Genomic DNA, 12,344 nt, shown 5'->3' with positions numbered 1-12,344 from the left:
ATTTCAGAAACCAAAAAGCTATACAACCTTCATGTGCGCTCAGAAATAGGAGCGATCCATTAGAGTGTTGAGCGAGAAATTGCGGTACATGCCGCAACGTTGAAGTTCATTGGAGAATTTCTGGGAGAGTGGAAAGTAACGCGTAGGTATTGTGTAGGCATTGGGTGCGTAGTAACCATACTCTGAATTGCAAGTGCGATACATGGTGTTCTTGTCTGTCTCAACGCCATAGCCTTTAAAGTTGTCTGAAAGAAGAAAAAAGCATTGTTTAGAAAATTGAACACATAGAATATTACAATTTCCAGACGTACAAGGGCACTTGATCTTCTCACGCGTGTGCAGCTGCTCATACAACTTAGCCGTTTGTATGATGGGTTTACGTTTCAAAAATTTTTGGTATTCTTTTTCTGGATTAAAAGTATCCAAATCGTCACAGTAGTGTTCACACATTTCTGCATAAAATCAAAGTTTGCGCGGTACTTTAATTACTTTGTATTTAATGCAACAATTTGTGACCTAAAAAAAATGGAGGAAATACGCGCTTAAAAAAGTGTACACAATTATTTGCCAAAAGTCAGAATTTGTATTCTCATGCGCGTTTTGTAGAAAGCTTTCAAATGGAATTTGATTGACATAACAAACGTTTGTTGCTGCAGCAACAAAATGGAATAAGTTCGAAAAGTTTGGAAGCATACTGGCAATTAAGCCTTAACATTCCTGTTGCGCGATAAGCAAGTGTCACATTGGTAACGATGCAACAGCTGTCCCCCATTGGCTGTCACAAAGCAACAACCCTTCCTGTTGTGGGTGTAATTAGCGTTTCAGAACTGTCAAACAGATTTGCGTGACATGCGCACTGCCGCCCGTTCATTGCGCTGTGAATGCTTTATTGATTTTAGTGGCAGCGAAAAACACGGCTGCAGATTTTCACTGCAGTGAGAATAAAAAGTACTCGACCTCAATAAATAGTTTTATAAACGAAGAAATATTGTAAAATTTCAACGAAAGTTAACAAGCTGCGCTTAAGATTGTGTAAAAATGTGTAAAATGTTGAATTTTGTAAATTTTATAATATGTATTGCCACATTCAGTCAAACCATGGATCCTTGTTTGACCATTAAACGTGGACCGCATCATCCACGTAGTGAACCATCAAGAACACGTAAAGTAGATCAGCATTTGACGCACGAAGAACAGTGAGTTGTGGACCAAAGAAGAGTTGTACTTAAGAACTACTTTATAAATATATATGTAAATACCTTACTTCCAGCCACATTGATGATGACCTAAAGGATATGGGCATAAATGTGAATTTGGAAGATATGTCTGATGAGGAAAAGAATTTTTACTATTTCAAGGTACATACATACATACATATGAGTTTAAGTGAATCGAGCCTTCTCACGCGCGTTTGTATGCGTATAATAACAAATAATACCAAGAGGCATGCAGCATCCCAGCAAACATTTGGAGTCATAAATGAGTCTTTGAGGAGTCCTATTTCGGAGCAATTACGCTCATAATGAGCTCATTTAAGAGTCCGATATGAGTGTGTTTCCCTTCCTACGAATGTCGACTTATATGAGCTTAAATTCATACATCAAATGAGCCTCAATATGAGTCATATTGGACTCTTATTGGCCTCATATACGGCTCATTTTGGACTCTTTTAAAACAAGTTTTGGCCTCATACATGACTCTTTTTGAGACCCTTATCGGCCTCATAAATTGCTACATTCGGACTCTTATTTTAGGTTGCTCTTTGAGTCTTATTCAACTCACTATATTTGCAAAGGCATTCCGCAAAAAGTCCTTGCAAATAACATACATACATACTTACATGCATATACACATTCCAACATGCATTCAATAGCAGCAGCTGAAGCTAAATTTTGTTCATTTTTTGTTTTCTAATTATTTTCAATTTCTGTATAAACAGTTTAGATATAAATTTCAAATCTTTATTGTGTTTATATTGGCACAAGGTGCTGGCTCATAACTTGGCTCATATATGAATCCTAAAAGATTCATATAAGAGTAAAAAATTTTTTGTTTTTGAAACTCATATTTCTTACCTACCTAGGACACCTTTCGGACTCATATATTCTGAACGCTCAGAACATGTTTGCGGGGATAATATGCCTGAGTTTACTTCTGCAATGGCGAATGAGTAGAGTCAATATAGCACTTAAGGTGGACAAATTTCCAAACAGGATAAAAAAGGTAGTCCGCTGTTCAGAAAGATATTTTAGTCAAAACAAGAAAATGCTGCATCTGCCAATTTGACTGGAAATATTTTTAATTAATTAAGATCTATTGGCAATTACCGAATCGCAGCTACTAGCACTGGCGCACAAATGGAAAAATGTAGAAATATGCAGGATGCGGTCGTAATTTATTGAAACGTCACTACTGCAAGCACTAATTGACGGTGATTTCAAAAAATAAATCGGACTTTTTTTACCGGGTTTTTGATACCGGTTACCAATTTTTAGAAAAGCAAAATGATTACGCCCTTTTATATTATTATGGGTTTTTCAAAATTGAAGTCGCTTTTTTTGTACCGGTTACCAATTTCAATAATTTAACGAATCTCTTCATAACATTGGTAAACGTATTGCTCATAGTATTACATACTAAGAAAAGTGTTGGAAAATTTTGAAATCGGTTAATAACCACGCCCACTTTCTATATATTACAGTATTTAAAAAAATGAAAACTACGATATTTATTAGTTACTGAATTTATATAAATAACTACCGCGGGATCAGCCTTCTAAGCATAGGTTATAAGGTTTTATCGAGCGTATTGTGTGAAAGACTGAAGCCCACCGTCAATGAGCTGATTAGGCCTTATCAGTGTAGCTTTAGACCTGACAAATCCACCATAGACCGGGTGTTCACAATACGCCAAATCTTGGAAAAGACCTGCGAGAAAAGGATCGACACTCACCACCTATTTGTCGACTTTAAAGCCGCCTTTGAAAGCACTGAAAGGAGTTGCCAATACGCCGCTATGTCTGAATGTGGCATCTCTTCAAAACTCATACGGCTGTGTAAAATGACGTTGAGCAATACCACCAGCTGCGTCAGAATTGGGAAAGACCTCTCCGAGCCGTTTGCCACCAAAGGGGCTACTCCTTTTCATGTGACTTCTTTAATTTGACGCTGGAGAAGATAATAAGAGCTGCAGAACTGAACCGCTGAGGAACAATTTACTACAAGAGCGTGCAATTGCTGGCTTATGCCGATGACATCGACATCATCGGTAACAAAAACCGCGAAGTCTGTTCTGCCTTTTCCAAGTTGGATAGGGAAGCAAAGCGCATGGGTCTGGTGGTAAACGAGGACAAGACGAAGTATCTCCTGTCATCAAACAAACAGTCAGCACATTCGCGCCTTGGCACCCACGTCACTGTTGACAGTTACAATTTCGANATCAGAAGAGGAGAAGGACTTGGCTTCACTTGGCGTTTCCAATTGGCGTCAGGTGGCATAGAAGATAAACGACTGGCGTGCTTTGCTAAACTCGGCCAAAATCGCTTAGGCGGTTACAGCGGCAAAAAAGAAGAGAAGAAAAAAAATTGATATAAAGAAAATCTTTATGCAAAGTATATTTTTATTTAAATTTAAAAATGGGCAGAACCACTGCACTTTTTACGAAATTTGTAACCGGTACTAAAAATTCGGGTCGTCTCGTTACTAACAGGGCCCGAAAATAACAGTTATTTTTTCGACTTTCGACTACATTCTAACCGGGTTTAATATAGATGAGTGCAACGAAATCGTCGTCAAGCGAGACAAAGACGAAGCATAGCGTTACAAAATTGCAAAGAGAAACGATGAAGTCTGTAAACAAATCGTTGTTTGAGATAAAGAATGAGACTGTAAAAGTTCAAAAATATTTTTTTTTTTCTAACGACTTTTATCATAAAATTTATAAAAGTCCGAGTCCCTAATAGTAACCGGTACAAAAATAAACATTTCATTTTTGAAATAACCATAATAAAAGAAATGGGCGTGAACCGGTACTAAAAACCCGGAATTTTCAAAATTGGTAGTTGATATAATAATCCGATTTCTGCACAAGCACCTTATCAACTCTTGGCCATCGTACTTGAATAGCTCAATAACATTAACAAAATGTATGTAAAGTGCTAAAGTACGTTACCCCAATAGGACCACTACCCAGCTTACGGCTTGAACATATAATCCTTACTGTAGTCCAGGTCAGTAGTGCCGTAGAATAAGCATAGTTATTTTGAGAAGTTTCTTTATTGCAGAAAAACACACTTACCATTGTCTGCCAAAGGGCGACCGCTATTAGCGAAACACTTTTTCAGATATTGCTCGGGCTAGGGATTGAAACTTTGTGTTAGCGGGTGTAGTGCGCACCGCTAACCACCCGACAATGGTATACGACTTTCCAAAATTGGACGCTTTAAAGAAATCGTTTTGAATTGTTTATAAGTGCCCCCTTTCTTTACGTATAGTTACTATAAATGTTCATTATTTTACAGATTCATGACAGCGACAATAACAACGCCCTGGATGGGCTTGAGATGCTCCAAGCGGCTATACATCAGGATGAACACTTTAAAAAAGTGGATCGCGACAATTTCCTCCACAATGCCACCGAGGAATTGAATCATATCATTGGTAGATAAAATACAAGATAGAAATCGGAAATTTTAACATTAGAGCAGATTTTACCCATTCTAGAGGTTATTGATGAGTTCCTGCAAATTGCGGATGCTAATAAGGATGGCTTTCTGCATTATCCAGAGTATGTGAAGGCGGTCACTGGTGCACCAGAGGATCAATAGAAGTAAACTTGTGTGAGCAAAAAAAAAAATGCAAATAGTTATAGTAAATAAGAAAAAATATAAATCAAAAACGCCACGAGAGATAAATATCAGGTAGGGCTAGGAAAATTAGTTCAACGTTATAAATAAAAAAGTAAATTATTTAATGTTATGCCAAAAGAAGAGAGATAACAGAAAGATAATTTAGATATACATACATACATATATATGTACGTGTAAAGAATATTGCATGTATTATCAAGGAGTTTTTTAAATACATTCGCATATGCATACATATATACATACATACATACCTGTGTATGCGTGTATAATATAGTTATAATATTACCTTTTTTGTAATAACGAAGCAAAGCAACTTATTAAGACTGTAAATAACTACCACGCGATAATTTTTTTGAACAATGCTAGCATAATAACATAATAGTAAAATTAACAAATCAAAAAAATTGCTCATTTATTACTATGTAATTTACTATCGACTACAATACGATAATAATAAAATAATTTTAAAATTAATTGATGTAGTGTATGTATTTTATGTCATTCTGATTGGTAGGTAATTGCGTGTTGTTATGGACATTTTCTCACACGAGACTATCGCATTTCAATGATCGGTTGCAGGATGAACCGCGAAAACCATCGTAGGATGCCTTCTCGAGCAGCATTATCAGATCGTTGTAACGAGGATTATTAAAAGCATTGCTGAACATAAAAGAAGAAAACAATGTAAAAATATCGGTGCTAGATTCTACAAGTTTTAGAAAATATATATATATACATATATGTCTATTTTACAAGCCATCCACCCCGCCAACCATTTTTCTTGTGGGGGGAAAATGTTTTGAGCACATGAAAAAATTTGTATCATGAAGTGTAATTTTTGATGCCATCTGATATTTTGTGAAAAATTGTCTAACCTCAAAACAACTATCTATTGGGAACGCGTCGCCAAAAAAATGCAGGTATTGCGTCAAAAAAGGTAGAAAGAAAGAAAAATATTAAAATAAATTCGACCAAACCAATATTTGTCCGCCATCTTGAATTTAAAATCAGACATCGGATTCTAATCTTTTTCACAAAAGACCAGACGGCATCAACAACTACTCTTCATGACAAATTTTTTCATCTTCACAATAAATTTTTTCTTCCACAAGAATTCCCAATATGTATGGACACTGCCGGCAAAAGGTATTGGCACAACTGCTTTTTTTTACAAAATATGCAACAATTTTTATTCTAATATTTTCCCGCCAATTTAAAAAAAATATGATTAATTATTCAACAAAAAACATAAAAAACAAAATAATTTCTGAACTTTGTGGCAAACTCGTGAAAATTCAGCAAATTTTCATGCAAAATTTCAACAATTTTTCAAACTTTTTAGAATTTTCTTGAGCATGCAGTTTTGAAGCCCATTAAATTCTAGTATATAAAATGCTAGTTCGGAATTAGCCACAAATCGAATTGATTTTTGATAATTTTTCTCGTTGAAGGTGTTTTGCATTTTGTCCATACAAAGTATTTTCGCAAGTTTTTTTGGATAGAAGAGAATGCGTGAAAAAAATTTCCAAACATCAATGGTAATTCGTAGCTACTTAGAGCTTCTACTTTTATACAAAAAAATTGATTGGGCTACAAATCTTTATACACAAAAAAAATTCTAAAATATCTTATTAAAAAGATTAAAATTTGCATGAAAATCTGCTGATTTTCTCAAGTTTTGCACAAAGTTTAGAAATTATATATTTATATTTTTTGTTGTGGAATGAACAACATTTTTATAAAAAATTGTCCGAAAAATATTCCAATAAAAATTGTTACATATATTGTAAAAAAGCAGCTAAGCCAATAATTTTTGCCGGCAGTGTATATAAATATAGTATTTGAGTAGCTTGTCACAAAATACAATCGAAACCATGTATGTTAAATGTTCATAATCCTACTTACCCCTCATACTTTTCGATGCCGTCAATTAGAGCCTTCGCCGCTTTTGCATATTCATAAGCTACATTGGGGCTGGCGCACGCCGCTGCATATAGACAATCGTCCAGTCCTATTCCTTGAGCAGCTAGAAATCCAGTGATGAGATAATCCTCACCATCACTTAAGCCAAAATTGATGTTTTCTAAAAAATAAAAAATTTAATAAACCGCACATGCTTAAGACGTCTGTTGACTGACGGTCTAAAAGCAAGTCTGCAAAGGCAGACATGGTTTGCTTCACGAATAAGAGAAAAATTAGGAGGATTCCAGGTTACAATCACACTATCGGCCGAAGTTCGTATGTGGGTATCATTTTGGATAGGTGAATCACTTGAAATAAAGATCTAGGAAACTACAAAATATAATTTTATCGGAAAATTAAGCCGCTATTCGGCTTTCATGTATACCACAAGGGAGATTTGGGTTTCACGAGACACTGTTATACCATCTAATCATCAGACAGATGAGTTCAACAGGACTGGAACATGGCTTATAGCCTCAAAAATCTATGCTGCTTTCATACTGAAAACAGTGGCTAAAAACCTACTTTATCGAACTGGTAAACAGAAGGTGGACCGAAAACCAATATGTGGGCTAGCACGTCAAATCTGATCCAGACTCGATACGGACATGCTCAGCGCCCTTATTCTCGTGGAACACTCTCAACTCAGTCGGGTTGCTCGAATTTTTACTAGTGGCCGGTAGTACACGCAAGAAGAATCGGAATTCCAGCTGACGACTTTTGTCGAAACTGCCCAGGCTAAGAGAAAATCGAATGCGACGAACACTTGCTCTGCCAGTGATGAGGACGATATTATGTATTCCTTACAATATATACACCTCAATATTTTTTGGGGTGAAATATTATTTTTTAAATTCTTTATCAAAAAAAAGAAGACTCCTATTAATTTTATTTCGTCATGATATTCGAAAATCTCGAAAAAAAAATTCCCGCAATTTTGAACTTACGGAGAAGTATATACATATAAATAAAGCGAATACACTAAAATATTAATTTTTATGTCTTACCTTCTGAACTTCTCGAACGTCCATAACCATATCCATGAGCACCCCAATGGCCAGCGCCTAACATGCCAGCGGCAAATATTAGTATTTTTAGCAAAATGATTATAAGTAAATTAGTAAGGTTGAGACTGAGCACCTGCAATGAAGAAAATTATTTCCTATAAACTTTAGGGCGCTATTAAAGTAAAATTGGATATTTATTCACAGATTAGAGTATTTGAAAACGATTTTGAATTAATGAAATATATTAAAAAAAAAACTCACACAAACACCTTAAGCAAAGGTCGATCAGCTGGTTGCTTCGCCTTATATGTATTTTGTTTTTTCTTTTTTTGATTTGACAGCACACCCATCAAAAGCAAAAACAAAATACATACATATATACACTTTGGGGCGCTACCACTTTGTATAAATTCGCCTGGGATCAGCCTTATCACGAGCTTCATTTTCGCACGAAGTCGCTCTCTTAGTTTTCTGGCAAAACTGAGGATAACATTCCGCAGGGCCTGGGTTAAGCCCAAAATCAGAAAAAACGGTTTTCTCTAATAGCGGTCGCCAGTCGGTAGGCAAAGGCAAACTTCTGAGGGTATTTCTGTCATGAAAAATAGCTCCTCATAAAAATACAATCGTCGTTAGGAGTAGGTGTAGGTCCCTCCCCTTTGCGTGTCAACATCAAGCCGCACACCACAAATCGGAGGAAAAAGCTCGGCCAAACATTAACATATGTTTAAGTGTACGATGACCATATTAATCATCGTAAAATAAAGGACATTTTTTCAAAATGATTTGGGAATACTTACATACAACTTGTATGATAAAAGTACCTTGTCATATCGTAATTTAAATCAAATATTTATCAGTTAATTATAATTAAGTGGGGTACGAAACAAACTGGCGAAAGTTTTCATTATATTTTATAATGGACATTTTTATTTTTCATATTCTGCGTTTAAAAATTTACCTCTGAAAAATGCAGAGCCGATTTAAAGGACAGTTTAAGAAATAAAGGACAAACACGTCCTTTATTTTGAAAAAATTATAAAGGACAGGGGGTAAAAAAAAGGACTGTCCTTTAAAATAAAGGACCGATGATCACCGTATATACATAAGAGCCGATATATTATTATTGTTCTCGAAAAATTACGTGCATAGAATTTCGGAATGTCCCAACTTGATATCTTTCTAGAAACGCATTCAATCCGATTGCATTGCTGCAGGCTTACAGTTTACCAAGGAGTTCAATTGCATTCCGGGTTAGGAACAGATCGAGGATCTTATGAAATAGACCTTAAAATAAATTTGAAATTCTAATTAAATAATATTTTTTGTTAGCTAGAGCTATGTATGTATATTTAAAATTGTTTTTTTTTTGTTTGTTTTTTGTTTCCATTCAATTTTCTTCGTTGCACTACAAAATAATATAAATGTGTATATTTAAGTATAAAGGCCCGTATACAGTTCTCAAGAAATATTTTTCATTATTTCTGTTGCTAGGAAAAGCACTTTGCAGTTGCTGTAAATTTTCTTGAAGAAATAAATATACGAGCATTTTTTGCTTATGATCTGCTACTGATTTAAGAGGTTTTGCTAGAGGAAAATTTTTTTTCGATTTCATGTGCGTAATTTTACATGAATTTTTCGTTTTTCTTTGGAGCTGCGGACAGGCCTTTACCTGAGGCCAAGAACCTCAGCACTTTCATTTCTTGTTATATAAAAATAAGGCACATAATAAGATAACAGATCAAAAATGCACACCAAGTAAATATCCACTGTTTGTTGATAAAGCCGAGATTAAATGAGAGGCTCATACACCTTTGAAAGATTTAAGCCAAAAATTATGGTTCTTTGAAAATTTTTTAACACATACTTGACTATTGCCCGTGGATCGATTGATAAACTCTTTGGCAACTTGCGTCATTATATGCCCCGTCGGACTGGCGATCATATCCTGAGCTGCCTGCAGCCATCCTGTTGGTCGTTCTACTAATTCACTCAAACTATTATTATTACGATCAACTTCGTAGGCGAGAACTGCACATTGAATCTGCGGTAGCGCGATGAACGCAAAAATCACAAGGAACCAAAAATTTCGTAACAACATTGCGCGAAGCAATGAATTCGAAAAATCAAGTTTAAGAAATTTTAACTAAAAACTCCGACTTGCATATGCGTCATGCAACAACGAAACGTGACTAAATTTTGACGACATTGCATGTCTGGTTTTATGTCTTTTCAAGAGCAGAATCAAAGAAGCGCGAAATGCATTTGAAGTTTCCGCATTTAGCTGCGCTAGGCGCGTCGAAGTGTTTGCGCTTGCACAGGTGCCAAATGCAACGTTTGGGATACCTGCGCGCGTGCAGCGATAAATTGTGCTGATTTTGCAGGCATCACTGCGCACGAAAGTGAGTTTTCTAACAAGTTATGAGCAACAAATAAAATACTCGTAGAAAAACTATTTGTGCAGTGCGGCAATTGTATGAATGAAGAAATACAGGCATTAAAGGCCTAATGTTTCAATGCATCAGGTAGTTATGTTATTTGGAGTAAACACATACATATATACAAATATAAGGGCCGGCGAATGCTATAGGCTAATGACATTAGCCTAGTCGATGGCGTTTGTTTAAAGGTAAAAGTATGAATTTACTTACATACATATTTTATTATTCACCCATGTATGTGTGAAGTGCACCAGACAAACATAAGAAATTATGCTTATCAGCACCACGGGCATGCGATACTTTTCTGTATTTTGAGTGATATTTTTACAGCGTGGCATTATGCAAATTTCAAAAAAAAAAATCATTCATAAAATTCCAAATTGAGATCTTTTTGTGTTTCTCAGTAATTTGCTACAGAAATGTTCATGCCCTCAATTACCAAATTATATCAATCAGATCTAGCATTTTATATAATGCGTAATTACCAATTATTTTGTAATTTTCTTGAATGTCATTGATCTGTATGAACTCATATTTTTACAGGCATATAACCAGTTCGAATTACCTTTGATTCAGTTTTACCAATCCAAAGCTTTCCAATATTTCTTTTAACACCATTATGCTGAAGTTCGGTTTTATTTAAGTTCGAAGAATCAAGTGGGGTTTTCACTATGGCAAATATAATGGTATTTATCGACATGTCCGTTTTGGACTTTAATGTGAACGGCCTCGGCAAGGAGTAACAACAGACAAATTTAGAAAAAGTAAGCATGACGACAAATTTTTTTTTTTCATAAACTTTTAAAAACATCCCTCCCTTTCGGGCTTAAGTGTTCTTTCTTTTTAGCTGCATATTTTTGCACGTTTATTTGATACATACCCGCTACGAGTCGAACCTTTAGCTAAAAATATATATTTATATACCTGTCCCTTATAAAGGAATGAAGTGTTTGAGATCGTGTGTCCCCTGAGTGATATAGAAGTGGAAGAAAGGGAAAAGCTTTAAGATATCTGTTCTAGACGGTGTTACCAGATTTCGAGAATGCGGATATTGGTTGTAATGCGTGCATAGTGATAAGACAACAAAAAGAATACCATGAAAATAATATATAAAAGAGAGGTATAAGATGGTGCAGATCAGTGTTGGCATTTTTGGTACAATTGTACTTTTTTGATACAATTTTCACAATATACCTACCTTCCTACTAGGCAAAATTTTTTCGTACAATTTTTTGATTAATACTAAAAACAGATAGCTCTGAAAATTCGCAGTGGCGCAAACAAATTTCGGAATCACCTTTATACATATATTAAAACAAGAGAGTTTGCATGTTTATAACATTTTTTGTAGTAATATTGGAAATATGCTTTATGTTTAACCAGCTGAATTATATGACGTCACTTTATCTGTCGTTAAGTTACTAAAATTTCCTTTGAAATAGTTTTGTTAATATTTTTATTGAAAGGACTTTTAACGGGAGGAAAACATGCATTTTATTAAATTTAAATAAACTAAATTTTTATAAACAAATGATTAAAATTAAAAAATAATAAAATGCATGGTCAAATCTAGATAATATCTGAGTTTCGTAAAGTTATGATAAGCACTATATCGACTGCTGAGTGGAAGATCGCCCTATCTCGGCAGCCAGTTCTAAAACGCCCTATATCAAAAAACTTCTCAAAAACGTCCTATTTCAGAATTTGGTTGAAGTACGCCCTATTTCAGAATTCCTTTCAAAAATGCTCTATCTCAGCTGCTGATTCAAAAACGCCTTATATCAGCACCTTTTAAATATATTTTGAAGTGAGATAGGGCATTTTTGAATCATATTCTGAAATGTGGCGTTCTTCAACCAAATTTTGAGATAGTCTTTTTCAATCAAATTCTGAAACAGGGCGTTCTTGAAAACTTTTTTGAGATAGGGCATTTTCGAGATAGGTCGATCTTCCACTCAGCAGTCGATATGGTCTCAAAATAAATTATTTTGAGTGTGCCCATTCAATTTTAGTATAATGAAGTCCAAGTTTAAAGTAGCTGGGACTACCGTTGATTTTTTGCATTTTTTT

At 35.0% G+C, this 12,344-nt stretch overlaps 3 protein-coding genes across 4 annotated transcripts in view; 1 reads left to right on the top strand and 2 right to left on the bottom strand.

The window, feature by feature from the left end:
• Window positions 1-525, bottom strand: part of LOC108370521 (UPF0691 protein C9orf116 homolog) — a 2,317-nt gene extending 1,792 nt beyond the window's left edge. The window contains exons 1-2 of the mRNA XM_017625851.1: window positions 312-525; window positions 28-245 (exon numbers count right to left, since the gene is read on the bottom strand). Of these exons, the coding sequence (XP_017481340.1) occupies window positions 40-245; window positions 312-450 (345 nt within the window). The 5' untranslated portion in view covers window positions 451-525 and the 3' untranslated portion in view covers window positions 28-39. The remainder of the gene's footprint in view (window positions 1-27; window positions 246-311) is intronic.
• A 333-nt stretch (window positions 526-858) lies between these two features.
• Window positions 859-4,997, top strand: LOC108370519 (multiple coagulation factor deficiency protein 2). 2 transcript variants are annotated; one of them, XM_017625848.1, is made up of 4 exons: window positions 859-1,196; window positions 1,271-1,358; window positions 4,520-4,658; window positions 4,722-4,997. In XM_017625848.1, the coding sequence occupies exons 1-4, from the start codon at window positions 1,039-1,041 to the stop codon at window positions 4,823-4,825; spliced, it is 489 nt and encodes a 162-aa protein (XP_017481337.1). In that variant the 5' UTR covers window positions 859-1,038; the 3' UTR covers window positions 4,826-4,997. The 2 variants fall into 2 exon arrangements, with proteins under 2 accessions (XP_017481337.1, XP_017481338.1); XM_017625849.1 differs by having other exon boundaries at window positions 4,706-4,810.
• Window positions 4,998-5,067: 70 nt separating this feature from the next.
• On the bottom strand, window positions 5,068-9,934 carry LOC108370518 (uncharacterized). Its single transcript, XM_017625847.1, has 4 exons — window positions 9,701-9,934; window positions 7,837-7,969; window positions 6,773-6,950; window positions 5,068-5,527 (listed from the first exon to the last, which is right to left on the bottom strand). Exons 1-4 carry the CDS (start codon window positions 9,932-9,934, stop codon window positions 5,410-5,412), a joined length of 663 nt encoding a protein of 220 aa, XP_017481336.1. The 3' UTR covers window positions 5,068-5,409.
• Window positions 9,935-12,344: the final 2,410 nt, after the last annotated feature.

The sequence above is a fragment of the Rhagoletis zephyria genome, unplaced genomic scaffold (genome assembly GCF_001687245.7).
Source record: "Rhagoletis zephyria isolate East Lansing unplaced genomic scaffold, Rhagoletis_zephyria_1.1 Rzeph_scaffold_04290, whole genome shotgun sequence".
Lineage (NCBI taxonomy): Eukaryota > Metazoa > Arthropoda > Insecta > Diptera > Tephritidae > Rhagoletis > Rhagoletis zephyria.
This window is presented reverse-complemented; position numbering and strand designations above follow the sequence as displayed.